Source organism: Bos javanicus, chromosome 20 (genome assembly GCF_032452875.1).
Source record: "Bos javanicus breed banteng chromosome 20, ARS-OSU_banteng_1.0, whole genome shotgun sequence".
Lineage (NCBI taxonomy): Eukaryota > Metazoa > Chordata > Mammalia > Artiodactyla > Bovidae > Bos > Bos javanicus.
The window spans coordinates 4,577,810-4,594,844 of record NC_083887.1 but is presented as its reverse complement, the minus strand read 5'-3'; the positions used below and the strand labels follow the sequence as shown (position 1 = coordinate 4,594,844).

Below are 17,035 nucleotides of genomic sequence, written 5' to 3'. Positions count from 1 at the left end.
CTCCAGTATTCTTGCCTGGAGAATCCCATGGACAGAGAAGCCTGGTGGGTTACAGTCCATGGGGTCTCAAAGAGTCTGAGAGGACTGAGTGACTAATACTTTCACTTTCACTTTTACTATTACTATTATTAGCACCAAACAATATATCACTTTGAGGGGTTTGGGCGGTCCTTGAACAGAAAAAAAAAAAAAAAGAGGGAGGGACCTAGTGTAAAGGGGTCTTTTGGGGATACTTCAACCAATGGGCTTCAAGCATGCATGTCCCATGGTAGGGTCACCTCCGGGGAATCTAAGGCTGTCTTGGCTTGAAACCACTGTCAGTCACCCTGTTCTGAGGGCTCTGACTAATCTTTGCTTCTCACCAAGGCCCGCCCACTTCCCCACGACATTGAGTGTTGGGGTCCTGGGACATACCAGTTAACCAACAGCCATCTGGTGTAATTCAAGAGCCTCACGATTTTGGATAAAGAGCTTGTGCCCCACAAGCCAGAGTATCTGTTGTGTGCTAACCAATCAGGGTCCCATGTCTGAAGGACCAGAGCCAGATACATGGCTGTGATGTTTGCAAACCCTAGATCTTTGGGAAAGGCTACCTGCCTACCCTTTCTCAACCAGATCACACCCTATCTCCCAGTTAGATTTCCTCCCCTTGACTCTGAGACTTGCCTCCCTTCTTTACCCAGGGCAAATGACCCCTTCAGGAAAGGCCCCTTGAAAGGAATCAGAGGGAATCACGCCGGACCGCTGCTTTCGGCCAGCAGAGGGCGCAAGTGCACGCAGCTGCCGCGCTACCTTGTTGGCCACGGTGTACTGGTAGGAGTACTGCTGCTTGCCGCTCTTGTCTTCGTAAACCGTGGGCACGATCTTCAGGATGTAGTCGTGGGAGGCGAGGGCTGTGGGAAAGAGCAGCATGAGGCCGGGCGAAGGGCAAGGCCCGGCCAGCAGGTCTTTTCACATCATTTCAATCCTAAACCTGCTTGGAACTGTACTGAGATGGGGTGGGGGCAGGAGAAGGGGTCAGAGGGGACTGCAGGATTTCACCAAACAACCCCCGTTCGTTCTCCCTTTGGGCACCAGGGATTGCAAGGCTCCATCTGTCAGGATCTGCACTCCTGCACTGGACACAGAGACTAGATTCTAGAACAGTCCAAATGTCCCCCAAAGGGCATCTGCTGAGGAGGGGGTTGCTGGGAAAGGCCACTCTCCGGGGGGTTACCGTTAAGTGAAAAGACTCCAAGGGAGGATGGCTAAGCAAAAAGAACAGGAGGACTCACTCCTCTACATGCATGAATACATAGAAGAATTTCCTGAGAAGATACCTAAGAAACTACGAGCAGTTTTACCCTTGGGGCAGGGGAGGCAGGATTTGATAAAAATCACACTTCACCGTGCACGTTCTTGTCTGGTTTGAATACTTGTTACTTTTGAAACGAAATGGGTTCAAGATTTTATTTTTTATTTTTTTCGTAAAGTTTTATTAAAGTATAAAGGAGATAGAGAAAGCTTCTGACATAGGCATCAGAAGGGGGCAGAAAGAGTACCCCGGGTTCAAGATTTTAAAAAAGAAAAAGCCACCAACCAGAAGAACCACATTTATAGATTACTGATTAATTTCTTTCCCCATTTTCAATTAATAAGAGATGAGTTCTTCCTCCATCTGGCCCTGTGTCCTGTTCCATGGAGACTCTTACGCCATCCCTGCTGGTTGAGCAAGGCCGTGGAGGGCAGGGACTGAGCCTTCCTCATCTCAGTGTCCCTAGAATCCTGCGCAGGGCCTGGTACGAAGTGGACACTGGCAAATGCCTACTGAATGAATGAACGATGGAAAGCTGACTGGTCAGACCCATGAATGGGAGAAGAGATGAATCAGCTTCTGATAAGCATGATGTAACCGGAATCAAACACTAGGCTGAGAGAATGCTGGCCCAAAGCCGCTAAATACCATCCGGGAAAAATGACATTCCCTTGGGCCTTCTGGGATGTGAGGAGAAGCTCAAAGATCCCTCTACTGCTGCCTTCTAGAATCTCCGGTCAGGGCCCATGCAGCTGAAACAAATACAGAGATTTAGGTTTGTGGGCTCTAATCCTGGTCTCCTGGCTAAGTCAGTCCAGAGTCCTCGGGCTCATCTTCTGTAAATGGGTAGAGGATGTGGATGGTGTTCACAGCCTCTTCCTGCCAATATGACATCTTAGTAAGGAAACGGCAGTGCTTCTTGAACTGTCTTGATACCTGACTCCTCTAAAACTCTGGGAAAAGCTCTGTAGTCTTAGGCTAAGCCTAGGAAGAGCCCAACATCACTCTGCTCAATCCTGCTGGCACTGAGATTGTCTGGAGCACTAGAGCCGCCCGGAATTTAAAAGGCAGACACCTGGGCCTCACCCCTGAAGGTTCTGCGCACTGAGGCTGGGGTGGGGCACAGGCTTTGCATTTTAAACCAGGAGCCCCAGCACCACACCTGAAACACCGTGCTCCAAATCCCCATCGCCCCTGAAAAACATCTGAAGGGATGAGAGTAAAAATGCCCCATGAAAATCACAGCTGTTCAGTCTGTACAAAACACAGATGATTGTAAAGAAAAAAAATTAAAATCACCCACAAAGCCAGCCTGCCCAGAAAATCATATTCGTACTCTCACGTACAAACTGCCAGACTTCTGTTTATACATATATTTATGTTTAAATATGAGTCGGACACGACAGAGCGACTTCACTTTCACTTTTCACTTTCATGCACTGGAGAAGGAAATGGCAACCCACTCCAGTGTTCTTGCCTGGAGAATCCCAGGGATGGGGAAGCCTGGTGGGCTGCCATCTATGGGGTCGCACAGAGTCGGACACGACTGAAGTGACTTAGCAGCAGCAGCAGCAAACGTAAATATAAAATCAAATCATACAGAACCTTCTTCTGAGAACTGAACACCACTGACATTGTGACAAGTCTGGGACACAGCATAAGGTCTACCGCCTTGGTTTTATCCATCGCCATATCCCCTCGAGCAGCACCGGCCACGTAGAAGGAGCTCAAGGACCTCATGCTGCCTGAACACCAATAAGGTTCTGACACATCACTGTCACGGCTGCACGCATCTCCCAGGAAAGACCACCTGCGATGTGCTCGACCAGGCCCCTGGGGCCAGGCACCAATGTTGTGGCTCATTTTCACTCTTATAAACAATGATCTAATGACAATTATTTTCCTAAATCCTTGCATACTCTCATTTCCTTAGCTTACTCTCCTTTGAGTAGAACTGATGACTCAATGGAAGTGACCAGTTTTAATGTCTTTGGTATAATTTGCCAAATGTCCACTGGAGACACTGCACCTGATCACACCCGCATGGGCTCCTGGTCAGAGAACCCTCCTCAGGACTGCCAGCTCCAACCTGATCCAGGCACACCCTGTGCCCTGTTGGCCCCCTCCTCCCCCTAAACATCTTTGTAAAAATCCAACCATAAGTCACAAGGAAGCATAGGAGGAACCTCCAGGTACCCGCCCGTCTTCCAGCTTCAGCCATGAACAGCACATGTCCAATTCTGCGTCATCTCTATCCTCTTCCCCCATTTTATTTGTAAGCAAATCCCAGACCTCACATCAGTTCCTCTAAAACTAAAACTCACATCAGCCACTCTAAAAGACAGAGACACTTTCAAAGAAAGCCACCACAATGCCATCATCATCACTGCTAGATCATCAACAGAGTCCCTTTCCAGCATCTTCCACACAGTGGTCTGTGTGGAAGACCATGTGCTGCCATGCGTGGTGGCTCCTGTACACAGGTGGTCAGAGAGGCTCTCTCTGAGGCGGTGGCATTCGAGCTGAGACCCGAACGATAACAAGCAGCCCCCATGGGGACGTGGGAGCAGAGTGACACGTGGTGGGTGGCTGGGGACCGGGCTTGGGAAATGAGGAAATGAGAGCCTGGCGGACCCCGGCGGTTCCTCCCCTGCTTTCATCAGCAGCCCAGGAGGAGGAAAGGCTTCCTGCCCACACCCTCCACGGCTCACATACCCTTCCTAGCCTGATCTTCCTCCAGCATCGGGTGGCTGAGGGGTCCAGGCTAACTGCAAGTAGGGGCGGGCAGGCCCCTTGCAGGCTGCCCCCACGCAGAACCACAATGACGACCCCACCATATGAAGAATCATCGCCCTCCATTATAACCAGACATCTGCATGAAAACCAGAAAGTACAGGTATATACTGACACGCTGCTGGAGGTGGCACGAGTGGGCATGGACCCAGTCGGGAAGCAATATCCCGATGTAAAGCAAATCCCGTAAATATCAGAGGCATTACTGTGGTAGAAACAATAGACGTTTTCCATGAAAAGACGGTCCACCGAGATAGACCGTGGTGGAGCTGCTAGATGGCCGTGTCCATGACCAGTGGGAAACCTGCAAACTAACTGTGGTTACAATGCCAGGCCCAAACATCAGAAAGTAAACTGTGCTCTATGCTGGGGAAAAATGACTTCTGCTCATGGACAAGGGGGCCCAGTGACACGGAGAAATGAGAAGCCTGATTTGTTGGGGCGGGTCATGGAGGGAAGTTCTCTTTTGCTTGGATTATCCCAGTTCCATGCTTGGTTTGGCAGCGAGTACAGGCACACCTCATTTTATTGCTCCGCTTTATTGTGCTTCAAAGATAGTGCTTTTTTTTTTTTTTTTAACAAATCTGAAGGTTTGTGGCAACCCTGTGTTATCAGGTGATACACTTGTTGGCAATATTTTTAAACTAAGGTATTTACATTATTTTTGAAGACATGATGCCACTGCACACTTAACAGACTGCAGTGTACTGTAAATGTAACTTTTCTTTTTTTTTTTTAAATGTAACTTTTCTATGCACTGGTAAACCAAAAAATTCATGTGACCTGCTCTATTGTGATCTTCAGTTCACTGGGTTAACTGGGAACCAAACTCACAGTATCTCCGAGGTCTGCCTATAAATGTACCTCAAGAAATAATTAAAGACATACAGGTGAAAAGCTGCACTGAGGGGAGGAGATGAGAACAGTCCCGGTAATCTGTCTCGCAGGACCCAGTGGGTAGACCCACATAAGCAGATAGGCCTCCCAGGCCCGTTCTGGGCAAGGCCCCATGGGTGTGCACACACGTGTGTAGGTGTGTGTGTGTGTGCTCATCTGTTGGTGTGCAAAGACGTGGCACACTCTTTAATCTGTGCCAAGGTGCCGGGGAACCTGGGAGGGAGGGGGCTCAGGGAGGGGCTCGAGCGGGAGGAGGGGTGGGGTGGGCGGCTGCCCAGGAGGCCAGGCTGAGCGCCCCAAAGCCACGTTCCCACGGTGCCACCTGGAGCCAGGACGAACTCTGGCTGTGTCAGCACTCCCTGGGGGATCTCGGGCGATCATCTCAACCGACAACAATTATGGGACAACAATAACTTATGAAATGGCAACAATAACAATGGCAGCCAGGTATTCACAGAGCGCTGACGGTGTGTCTCGGCTGCCAGGTCCTCCCCTGCCCTCTCCCGTCAGCCCCGACAAGTCACCCTCCTCCCTTCTCAGTCAGATGGGGTAATTCCGCGTCCTCACAGGCCAACCGGGGGAATGAAGCCTGAGCGGCGTGGCTCGCACCGAGGGCTTGGTCAACGCTCCCTCCCGTCCCCCTTCCTTCCCCGCTGCCCTGGGGAGCTTGGGCAGAAAGCTGTTCCCGGGGCGAGAGCGCAGTACGTACGGTTGGAGGTGAGTCTGTCTGCTCCCCCGAGAGCGTTGAAAGCGCCGTGGACGTTGTGGACCTGCGGAGAAGCACAGTGAGGATGCCGCACCTCTAGGCTCGGGCCTGGTAGGGGAGAGGCCAGGTGCCAGCTGGTCTAGAGACCTTGCCCGCGTGTAAAAGGAGCACCCAGCACGGTCTGTCTCGGAAAGTCCTGGGGCACAAGGCACAGAGGAGGCACAAGCTTGCTTCTGAGCCCTCGCTGCGAGACGCTCAGTCCTGGGTCCTGAGGGTCGTCTCATTTAATGCCTTTAAGGATGGACCACAGGCTCATTACAGGAGCAAACCGAGGTTTGGAGAAGCACTGAACCCTGTCCACTGTCCTGTCGCTGAGAGGTGGCTGAGTCCAGCTCAGGTCTGTCTGACCTCAAGCCAGGGCTCAAGCATGGAGGCAGATGGGAAACTCAGGCACGGGCAGAGGTGGGTGTCAGCACACTCCTCCTGAGACCCCACCTCCCCCTCAGAGAGGGCCCAGGGCTGCAGGCGCCCACCCTGTCTGCGGTGGGAAACACACATGAGCTGTGAAGACACGCCTCCTCCTGGTGGCCGGCCTGGCTGTGTCCCCCCAGGCAGGGGCTGAAGGCCACCTCCTACTCTCCTCTGAGGCCAGTGGGAAACCAGGTCAGCCTCCAGGAAAACTGAAAGCAGGGCAAAGCGTGCCCAGTACATGGACTCTGTCCTCCTGGGCATGCTTAACGGGGGTGGGCGGGGTAGGCCTCCTGGAGGGCTTCCTGGGGGGAGTGACAGCAGGATTTGTAGGAAAGTGGGAAGTTACCAGGCAGGCAGCGCATGCAGACACGTAGGCCTGGAGACTGAGAACCAGAGCTCGCTTGGCCCTAGAGAGGAATGGGATGAGGGCTGAGAAGGGAAGAGGTCATAGAGGGCGGAGGGGACAGGCTCCTACAGTAAGGGCCACTCAGGGACAGTGGGTGACCCGCCCGCTGATCCCAGCCTCAGGCCACTGACGTCCATCAAGCACTTAACAGAGCTGCACACTCTCAACAAGGCCACGGGAAGTCTTGTCCCTTGTGCCCGGAGACCAGCTAATGACATGGTTTCTAACCCCAGGACAGTGGCTGTGGAGGCCAGAGTGCTAGAATGTTCCCTCACATCGTCGCATGTCGGGGTCGTACCTGACATTTGTTTGTATGATTATTTGATTAATTTCTGTCCTCCTCTCTAGACTATTCAACACTCCATACAGGCAGGGACCAGGCTCATCCTCACCAATGTGTGGAACACCCAGCACATAGTAGGGGCTCAATAAATATTTGTTGAATGGATGATGGATGATGAATAGGTAGATAAATCCTCAGCTAAGTATTTTACATTAAAAAAAAAAAATCCTATTTCCATCATAAGAAGCAAGTAGAAGGCTATTACTGCCCTTGTGTCCTGCAGCAGCAGACGGCAATGCAAGACCGGCCCTGCCCCTCCTCGTCCCTCCCCTCTCTCCTCCTGTCCCCCGTCCCTCTTCTCTCTCCTCCTGTCCCCTGGGCTTGGCTGCAGCCCTTTCCTCATCTCCCCACCTGCAGCCTCGCCTCACCTTCCACAAGGCAGGTGGGTGCTCTTCCTATGACAGCCCCCTGCCCGCGTCAGACCCCACCTTCCTAAATCTAATGTGGGTTTCTCTCTACCTGAAACCCAGCTCCCCGCTCCCCACGCCAGGTGACACTTTGAGCCCTCTGCGCTGACTCTGATGAGCCTCTGGCATCTCACGCACAGAACACCGTTCTGATGTCATGGATACTTCTTGCTGGTCCACTTTTTTTTTTTTTCTGAAAGTGATCTTGAGGGTCTTTTATATGAAAATGACTGATTGGACGTGCTATAGAGTGGGTGCTCTAGGAGAGGGGTGACATGCAAGATGCCCCTGCCCATGAGACTTCCCTGTCCTGAGCTTGGCCAAGTCCTTCTCACCCTTCATCCTTGGCTTAGATGTCACCTTGGATGTCACCTCCTCAGGGAAGCCCACCCCAACTTTCCAAGCTGGGGAGTACCCTGCCCTCATCTCCATATCACTGCCCAGAATCCTATGCCCCTCTTCTCTCTTGTAATTGCATTTATTTACACTTAGTCTCTTCTTCACTTGAGGGCAAGAATCCACTGCTGTTACCCCAGGGCCTCAGGCAAAGCTTGGAGCAGAGCAGAGATTTTGAGGGGGTCTGATGAATCCATAACTCTCTGAGGCACAGTCAAGGAAGGCCTGGGGCCAGACACACCTAGTTTTCAAGCTGTGCACCCCTGGGCAGATTACTGAACCTCTCTGACCCTGTTTCCTCCTCAGGAAAAATAAATGCCACCCGGCATCCTTGAGGGGGTTTTTGTGATGGTTCAACCGGGCTTCATCTGAACACTGGTCCCCAGTGAGAAAGTGCAGGCTGCGGTGCAGGCTGAGGGGTCAACAGCGCCCACGAGGGAGTGTGGTCTGTTGCCAAGATGGGGTTTGGACTCTGGGGGCGCCTCCAGGGAGCTGCGTGACCCTGGGCCATGACTCCGATCTCAGTCTCCCTGTGCACACCAGGGCTCACAGTGCCCAGCTCCCCTGCCGTGCCAAGGGTCTGCTGACCTGGTGGGTCGCACAGGCAGCTGGGATGCTGCCTAGCGCCCACAGATGGAGGGACCCGGGCCCTCTGCCTGCCTGCAGTTGGTCAGCTCCTGTCCCGCTGGATGGTGAGCACCCCACGTCTATCTCCCCCACGGCTGTGGAAGTCCCTGCGCGCCGGCGGCATCTCACCCTGCAGGGCCTGGTGCAGAATGAGGCCACTGCTCATTTCACTCTGAGCCAGGCAGCTGTTCAAGAGCTTCACCTGCATGAATTTATTTTATCTTCACTACAATTCTATGAGGAAGGTACCATTACTGTTCCCATTTTACAGATGAGATCACTGAGGGTTAGCAAGAATAAATAATTTGTCCATGGTCACACAACTTGTAAGTGGTGAAGCCAGGATCTGAACCCTGAAAGGCAGGTGGGGGAACCATCGCAGAGCAGTCCCTTGAACAGAAAGATGGGAGGCTGTGGGTGTGAAGCCTGTGTGAATTCACCTTCAGGCAGGGTCCACAGTCCTAGGACAGGCTGTGCTTTGCAGAGTGTGTGGACAGCGAGTCTGGCCCAGAGAGACCTCGCCCGCACTGTTCCAAAGCCTCACCTCCAAGAGGAAAACCTCTGGGGCTTCCAAAGAGCCTGAGAAGGCAGTGCTCAATCACGTGGTGGGGCAAAGGTGTCAAGACAGAAGCAGGAGCAACGTGGAGGGGAAGAAGTGAGACAGTGCATGGGAGGCGGCCGGCGGTGTGGCCCCTGGGGAGAGCTGGGCTCTGCACCAGGCTGTGCCCTCTCTGGGACAACATCTAGTGTCTCTGGGGCTGCTGAGAAGGTAAAAGAGGACCATGCTTATGAAGGAAGGTGCTCAGCACACACAAGATTCAGTAAGCCTCAGCATGTGTGGCACGAACGTGTGAGGCAGGCAGTGGGGGCATGCGTGTGCTTGTGGATCCGTGTGTAAGACGTTCCAGTCCAGGGGTGTGGGTGTGTGTGTCTCTGGGTGGTGTATATGTGTGTGTGTATCTCTGGTAGGGGGTGTGTGTGTCTCTGGGTGGTGTATATGTGTGTGTGTATCTCTGGTAGGGGGTGTGTGTATCTCTGGGTGGTGTGTGTATATCTCTGGGTGGTGTGTGTATGTGTGTGTGTACCTCTGAATGGTGAGTATATGTGTGTGTCCAGGGATGACTGCTCTGGTTTGGGGGTTGCCTACAAGAACGCTTGTACACCCCAGTGTGTGTGTTGTGTAAGACCCAAGTGTGTGCCTATGTGGTGTGTGTTCAGTGTGTGCGCTCAGGGTGTATGTACGAGCACATGTATGTCAGGGCACACCTTTCAGTGTGTGTCTGATGAGTATGTCTGCTCATGTGAGCAGACGTGTGTGCACATGGGCATGAATGGTGTGTGTGCATGCGCTCGTGTGCTGACCTGGGCCCCGTGCACACATCACCGTGCCTGGAGGGGACCAATGCAGCGACCTCACCCACAAAACGGGATTCCCATCAAGCCAGACTTGGGGGAAGGAGCCGGGGTAGCTAGATCAGCACTGCTGCTGGAGCAGTTACGTCCAGTTCTGAGCCTCGATGCCCCCTTGTCCCGCAGGGCAGAGCAGCCCTCCCCGTCAGCACTGCGGTGCCGGGGGCGAAGGAGAGCCGGCAGCAGAGCTGCCTGTGGCCAACAGAGACCAGGCAGTCAGCGTCCGCCATCCCGGGGAGGAAACTGTCAGGCTGGGCCGGCCGGATGTGGCCCTTCCCATCAAAATCACAAGGACTCTCAGGACACTTCCTTCACGCCTCCTGAATGGACATGGGCACCGACACCACGGTGGACAGGGCCCCGGACTCGAGGCCGACACCCGCTGGGGGGACCCGGACAAGTGGCTCCTCCGGGCCCGGCTCCCACTGTCAGATGCAGTGCCCCCTGCTCCCTCCCGAGGCCAGCCTGGCGCAGAGAGAGCGCCCGCACTGAGGACTTGCTCGTGAAAGTCAGTCCCCTCCCCAGGCCCCAGTCTCAAGCTGAGGCTCTGAGAGCAGTGTGGGGGACAGGGCAGCCATGCTCAGAAGGAAGGTGGGGGGCATTTGGTGGAGCAGAGGCCTGAAGGGCGTGATCCCTCTGGAGGGCCTCTCTCAGTGCCCGAGCAGGACGGAAGAGGCGGTGATGCCCTCCTGCACCCACACCAGCTATGGCCTGCTCACCTGCAGCGTGTCCCCAAAGGAGAGCTTGTGGATGACGTGGGTCATGTCCGGGTTCTGCGGCTGGGCTGTGGCACTGTGTGTGGACACGTGGAAGTTGCCCGGGACCTGGGGGAGAGATGGAGAGCTCAGGGGCAGCCCCAGCGGGCGGGGTGCCGGGCCTCACCTGGGCTGAGCTTGGCCATTTCCCAGCCGTGGGACATGGCTCTCTCTTAGCCTCAGACTCCTCGTCTGTGGAAAGGGGGTTTTAACAGTACCCACTGGAGGGGGCTGCCAGGCTGTGGGTGGAGGAGGCATGTGAAGGGCCCAGCTGGGCGCCTGGTGAAGGACCGAGGCTCAGAGAGGCAGCCGCCCATCATCAATCCCTGGCTGTTCCCTGCATGGCGGGTAGCCGTGCAGACTCAGGAAGCGTCCTCACACCCCAAACACCATCACTAGCCCGTCTACCGCATCACCGCAGACTGGGGCCGTTGAAGCTGAGACCACAGGGCCCCCTTTCCCCTCTGGTGCTGAGACCCTGCAGAGCACAGCCTGTGAGCGGTACTGCAGGATGACCATCTGCTCAAGCGAGCGGTACCAGAGAGGCCGCCACGGAGCCTCCTGGGGCCTCCCTCCCCACCGCTGCTCAGACCACTGCCTGTGGTGTCGTCCTGGCCCTGTCTTCCTCTCAAACAGACGTCCCACCCATCAGGAAATGCTGCCAGCTCCACCCCCGAGATGCCCAGCATCTGACCCCTCCAGCCTCCACCACCTTCCTGGACTGGATGTGGCGGCAGCGTCCCTGCTGGGTTCCCAGCTGCCACCCTTTACTCCCCCGGGCCCTTCCCCAAAGGTGCCCAGGGGGGACCTTTTGAACCTGAGTTTGGTCCCGGCAAGCCTCTGCTCAGGACCCTCCAAGGCTTCTGTTCTCAAGGTGAAGCCACATCCTCGCGTCCTGCTCTGCTTCCTCCCTCTGGCCACACCGGCCTCCCTGCTGCCCCGGGAACAGTGTGGTACCATCTTGGGCCTTTGTGCTGCGCCCCCTGCTGGAACCCTCTTCCACATGGCTCGCCCTCTGGCCTCTGCTCCGGGAACCCCCCTCCACCATCCCCCAAGCCCCTGATGCTGCTAAAGCACTCAGCATCACGTGCCACCTTGCCCTAACTTGTTCTCATCTGTGTCCCCCCACGAGAACAGAAACCCTCCACTGGTAGGGTCTGTGCCTGACTTGATGCTGTATTCCCCAGACCCTGACCCAGAGCAGGTGCTTAATAAATATGTACTGAATGAATGAAAGAATGAATAAATGACATTAATCCTTAAAATCGCACTTTTGGCTTTGGCACCCGGTAACTCCTGAATATTCACTGGAAGGACTGATGCTGAAGCTGAAGCTCCAATTCTTTGGCCACCTGATGCAATGAACCAACTCATTAGAAAAAACCCTGATGCAGGGAGACATTGAGGGCAGGAGGAGAAGGGGACAACAGAGGATGAAATGGTTGGATGGTATCGCCGACTCAATGGACATGAGTTTGAGCAAACTTTGGGAGATGGTGAAGGACAGGGAAGCCTGGCATGCTGCAGTCCCTGGGGTCACAAAGAGTCGGACACAACTGAGTGACTGAACAATTTCTGTTTTACAGAAAAGGAAACCGAGGCTCAGAGCAGTGAAGAAACTTGCTATTGTCACACGTCAAAACTGGGGCGACTGACCTCAGCAGCCCTGGGCTGATGCCGTGTGGAGGCAAGCCCTTCAGGAGGTACCAGTCCTTCAGGAGGTGCCAGGCTCAGGGAGATGACCCAGATGAGAGCCTGGCCCTGGATGAGCCCTTGGCCTGTTGTGACACAGACTCAGGACAGAAAATGTAGCTGCCTGACCACACTGGTCCAGAGGGAAGCAAAGACTGTGGGAGTGATGATGGACGGCCCCCAACTCATCTGGGGGTGTTCTCAGGGGAAAGAAGACCCTGTGCTAAGGCTCTGAAGATGAGTCAGGAACAAGGGGGAAGGGCATTTGGGCAGAGGGACTGGCGTGAACAGGTATGGAGGTCAGAAGCTGCTGGGTCGGTGGCATGTGTGAGGAACAAGAAGAGTCAGGTATGAATGAACCCACAGAGACCTGGGGCTGTGGCTATGGCAGGAGACAAAGAGACACAGGGCAGGGGTGGGGTGGGGTGGGGGACTGCTTAGCAAAGGCCCCGAACGCCACACTGAAAAACTTAGGCTTTAGTTCATTCCAGCTCAAGAAAACCTTAAAAAGCTGTACTGGAAGAAGGAATATGGCTTATGGCTTAGCATCCACCAGCCTACCAGTCCATCAAAGTCTGCTTATTTGATAAGCACGCCTGTTTCCAGCATAAAGCTGTGGGCTTCCTGCAGCAATATTCCTGTCTTCACTGGGACCTGAGCTTTGGACTGACGGGAGAGGTACCAGGCCAACAGCCTGGCCTCAGTGAGTCACAGTCAAGTGTGCCCTGGGCTGCTCGGAGAAGGGGGCAACCTGCTGGGCCTGGCTGCGGGGGGGGGACAGGAACAACAGCTCGGCAAGATCTCCCTGGCAGGACAGCGCTGCCCACTTCAGGGCCCCAATGGTAGGGCAGCAGCCGAGGGCCACACACAGGTTCTGGTCTGGCCTCACTTCCTAGCTGGAGGCCCCTGGGCAAGGTCAGTACCCACCACCCTGTGCCTCGGTTTCCCCATCAGGAAAATGGGAATAATAACCACAAAGGGTTGTGGGAGGGTTAAATGAGATGAGGAATACAAATCTGACGGCAGGTGTTACTGGGTTGGCATCATGGCACAAACACATTCGAGCCGAGAGAGAGAACAACCCTTCTGGAAGAGGGAAAAAATGTACTTGTGCAGGGTGGAGATCCTACTGCATTCTAAAAGTAAGTTAACCTTCATTGTTAGTTAAATGAACAATATTTACATGTGAAAGTGAAAGTCGCTCAGTCGTGTCCAACTCTCTGCGACTCTATGGATGGTAGCCTGCCGTGCTCCTCTGTTCATGGAATTCTACAGGCGAGAATACTAGAGTGCATAGGCATTTCCTTCTCCAGGGGAGCTCCCCAACCCAGGGATCGAACCCGGGTCTCCTGCATCGCAGGCAGATTCTTTACTGTCTGAGCCACCAGGAAATATATTTTTCACTATGGAAAATGTCACGTGATGAAATTAGAACTAAAGTCCCACTGCCTGCTGCCCCCAGAAGTAAGAAGCTGACAGCATCCGGTGTGCATCCTTCTGAGTTTTTCTAGGCAGTGACACGGGGCCCCCTGTGGACAAGGCCGTGGGCAGGGTTCGGAACTGGGCTTGGAGCCTGGGCCTCACGCGGCCAGAGTCAAGTGAGTCAAGGAGGCTGGCTCCACGCATCTGCCACCCGCGGCTGCCCCGCGGGTGTGACTCAGTGACCCACTCCCCCTCGGCACGGAATCCATCACAGGTGGGTGACTCATGCCAACACACGCTGGGCTGAAGAAAGCAGAGACGACACTTTTAGAGCTGTGACTTAGGAACCGACGTCAGTGTCTCTGATGGGCATTCAAAATCATATAGACGGAGCTGGGTTGGCCATCCTGTCCTCCTCCTGGGGGACTGGGTGATTAAGCAAGGAGTCCACGCAGCTGGGGGCTGCTTAAAACACGCGCACTCTGGGATCAGGCTGACCTCCTGATGAATGGATAAGGGGGTCACAGGGCAAGTGTGAACCTGTTGCTGGGAGATAGGGGGGGTGGGGGGCTGCAGACCTCACCGTCATCGCAGCTGCCTTTCCTATCAAAGCACCCCCTGACGGGGTGCTCCAGGGAGGCAATAACCCTTAACCCTGCACAGGAGGCTGGCCTGAGTTGTGACCGAGATGCCGGCTGGAAGCCATGGCGAGCAGGGGTGCAGGGACACAGCAGGGAGCTCCCTGGCTGTCGGGTGGCCTGGCTCCAGATCCTGGCTCCTGGCCCTTTAGCAGGTCACGTAATACCCTGCGCCTGTTTCCGACGCCCTGCTGCAAGAACTAAATAAGCTAACAGTGGGGAAGGGCCAGGTGAGAACCCAATAAGCGGCCACCAGGAGGTGAGGGCTGGTGTGACCCTGTTCTAGAATCCCAGCCCTCCTTGACCAGAGAAAGCCCGCTTCTTGGACATCATCCCTGCACACTTCGTGAGCACACTTGCACCGGAGTGCTAGCAAGTGCCAGCTGGTGAGATCATAGATACCCCACTGACAGGAGATAAGGCCAGCTGGGGAAGGGTACAGAGACTTGTCCTGTCCCCACTGCGACACGCACTTTACAGATTTTAATTTGTTCACATCTCACAAGTTGTGAGGGCAGTATCACTATCCCCATCTTATAGATGAGGAAATTGAGGCTCAGAGAGGCTAAAATTGCTTAGGCTTTTAACCAGTGAACATCGTTGCTAGGATTCTCAAGCTCTTTGTCTGACCCCAAAGAGCAAGTTCTCGTTCAGCCAGACCCAGCAGGAGACCCATCAGAGCCTGCTGCGGGGAGCCGCCTGTAGCCTTGGCATGGCTGCCATGCCAGGGAGGGTGTGGCGCTGGGCTGTTTCCCAGGTGGTCCTCCTGTCTCTCACGGGTGCCTCCTGCTCACCGTCTGGGGTGTCCATATCTGCTTAGCCCACGTGATCACACCCCTCGCCAGGGAGACCCCACAAGAAGGAGGTGTGTGTGGGCTGTTCGTTCATCTCCAACCATCTTTCCACCCCACAGATAGGCCTTCTCTGTCTCAGTGGGTCTCCTCCACTGTAACACTCACTCCATTCTCTCCCCAGCTGCTTCATTAAATTATACACTGGCTTGAGGGTTTACCTGTCACCCCGTAACAGACCGTGAGTGCCACCAAGAGCAGGGGCCTTACTCACTTCTCTTGGCACCACATCCCAGTGCCGAACGTGGAGCCAGGCACACAGCAGGCACTGGAGAGTAGGATGCGTGAACAAATGAGCGGGTGGAAGGGGAAGCAATGGTCCAAAGGAGTTAGAATGGGAAAAGGACTGGAGCGACATACAGACCATGATGGTGGAGGAAGGGGAGGGAGGGTGCCCCGAGGGACCCGTGTCAAGACCTGTGAGGGAGCGGCAGCTCTCCAGGCAAAGAGGGGGCCAGAGAGAGGGCGCTGGAGGCGGAACAAAGGCCTGGCCCGCCACTCATGCACCCACCTCCCTGCGCTGTGCGCACACTGGCCTTCCCTCATCTCCGAGGCCTGTCCTCCACTGCAGCCAGCATCCCAAGAACCCTGCTGTGCAGTGGTCGTGTTCTCTCTCGCGCGGGGCGCTCTCCCTGCAGCACGTGGGTCAGTGGTCCTGTTCTCTCTCGTGCGGGGGCTCTCCCTGCAGCACGTGGGTCAGTGGTCCTGTTCTCTCTCGTGCGGGGGCTCTCCCTGCAGCACGTGGGTCAGTGGTCCTGTTCTCTCTCACGCAGGGGCTCTCCCTGCAGCACGTGGGTCAGTGGTCCTGTTCTCTCTCGTGTGGGGACTTTCCCTGCAGCATGTGGGTCAGTGGTCCTGTCCTCTCTCACGGGGGGCTCTCCCTGCAGCACATGGGTCAGTGTCCACCCCATCCCTGGAGTACCAGCCCCCCTCTTTGCTGATGTTCTCTTTCAGACTTCAGGGCCCACTCAGCCCTGGTTTCCTCCTGCCTATCTGGCCGCTCCTTCTGCCTTTCCTGCCCACTTCTAAACGCTGGTGGGCACCAGAAGTCGGTCCTCAAACTGCATCTTTATATTTTTGGTGCCATGAACCCTTCGTCAGTCTGCCAACATATACATTTTAATTGCTTCAAGTGTTTCAAATGCATAAAACATATAGAATCATAGAGTAAAGAAATAATATTTTAAACAGTAACAAAAATAGATCAAACATTTGCACATGCCTCTTTATTAATGCAGCAAACAACAAGACCTGGTCGCAGGCCAACTAATGACTGTAATTTCAAAACTGTGATGAGTGTAAACAGCATCTCAAAATGATCTGTGACAATTTTAATGTGATATATGCATAGTAATTTCTATTGGTGACCAGGTCATGGGTGCTGCTAATGCTACTATGGCTTATTGCCTACGTTCAGCATAGAAGAGAGTGCTGAATCGGAGTTTAGCACTTATAAAAGTAAACATGTCATTTTTTTTCTTCCATCCAGGTTCACAGACTCCTCAAATTTGATCTGCATTCCTGGGACGTCTGTGGACCCCAGGTTTAGAACACTCTACACCTCTCCCTAGGTGATCTAGCTTAGACCAACGATTCTCAAACATGAGTGGCATCAGGACTCCCTGGAGGGCTTGTTACAACACAGATTCAGTAGGTCTGATGTGGGGCCTGAGACTCTGCATTCCTGACAGGTTCCGGGTTGCTCTGCTCTTGCTGGGGGACCCACTTTATTTATTTGTTGACATATAGTTGATTAACAATGTTGTATTAATTTCTGCTGCATCGCAAAGTGACTCAATTATACATACATACATTCTTTTTCATATCCTCTTCCCTTATGGTTTAATCACAGGATACTGAATATAGTTCCCTGTGCTATCCAGTAGGACCTTGCTGTTTATCCATTCTATCTGCAATAGTTTTCACT

The 17,035-nt window shown here is 54.1% G+C and overlaps 1 protein-coding gene across 2 annotated transcripts in view; it reads right to left on the bottom strand.

Annotated features, from left to right (window-relative positions):
• The window catches only part of ERGIC1 (endoplasmic reticulum-golgi intermediate compartment 1), a 114,224-nt gene that overhangs the window by 14,909 nt on the left and 82,280 nt on the right, over positions 1–17,035 (bottom strand). For both annotated transcript variants that reach the window (XM_061393223.1, XM_061393222.1), the window contains exons 6-8: positions 10,470–10,574; positions 5,694–5,754; positions 793–893 (exon numbers count right to left, since the gene is read on the bottom strand). In XM_061393223.1, coding sequence (XP_061249207.1) covers positions 793–893; positions 5,694–5,754; positions 10,470–10,574 — 267 coding nt within the window. The remainder of the gene's footprint in view (positions 1–792; positions 894–5,693; positions 5,755–10,469; positions 10,575–17,035) is intronic.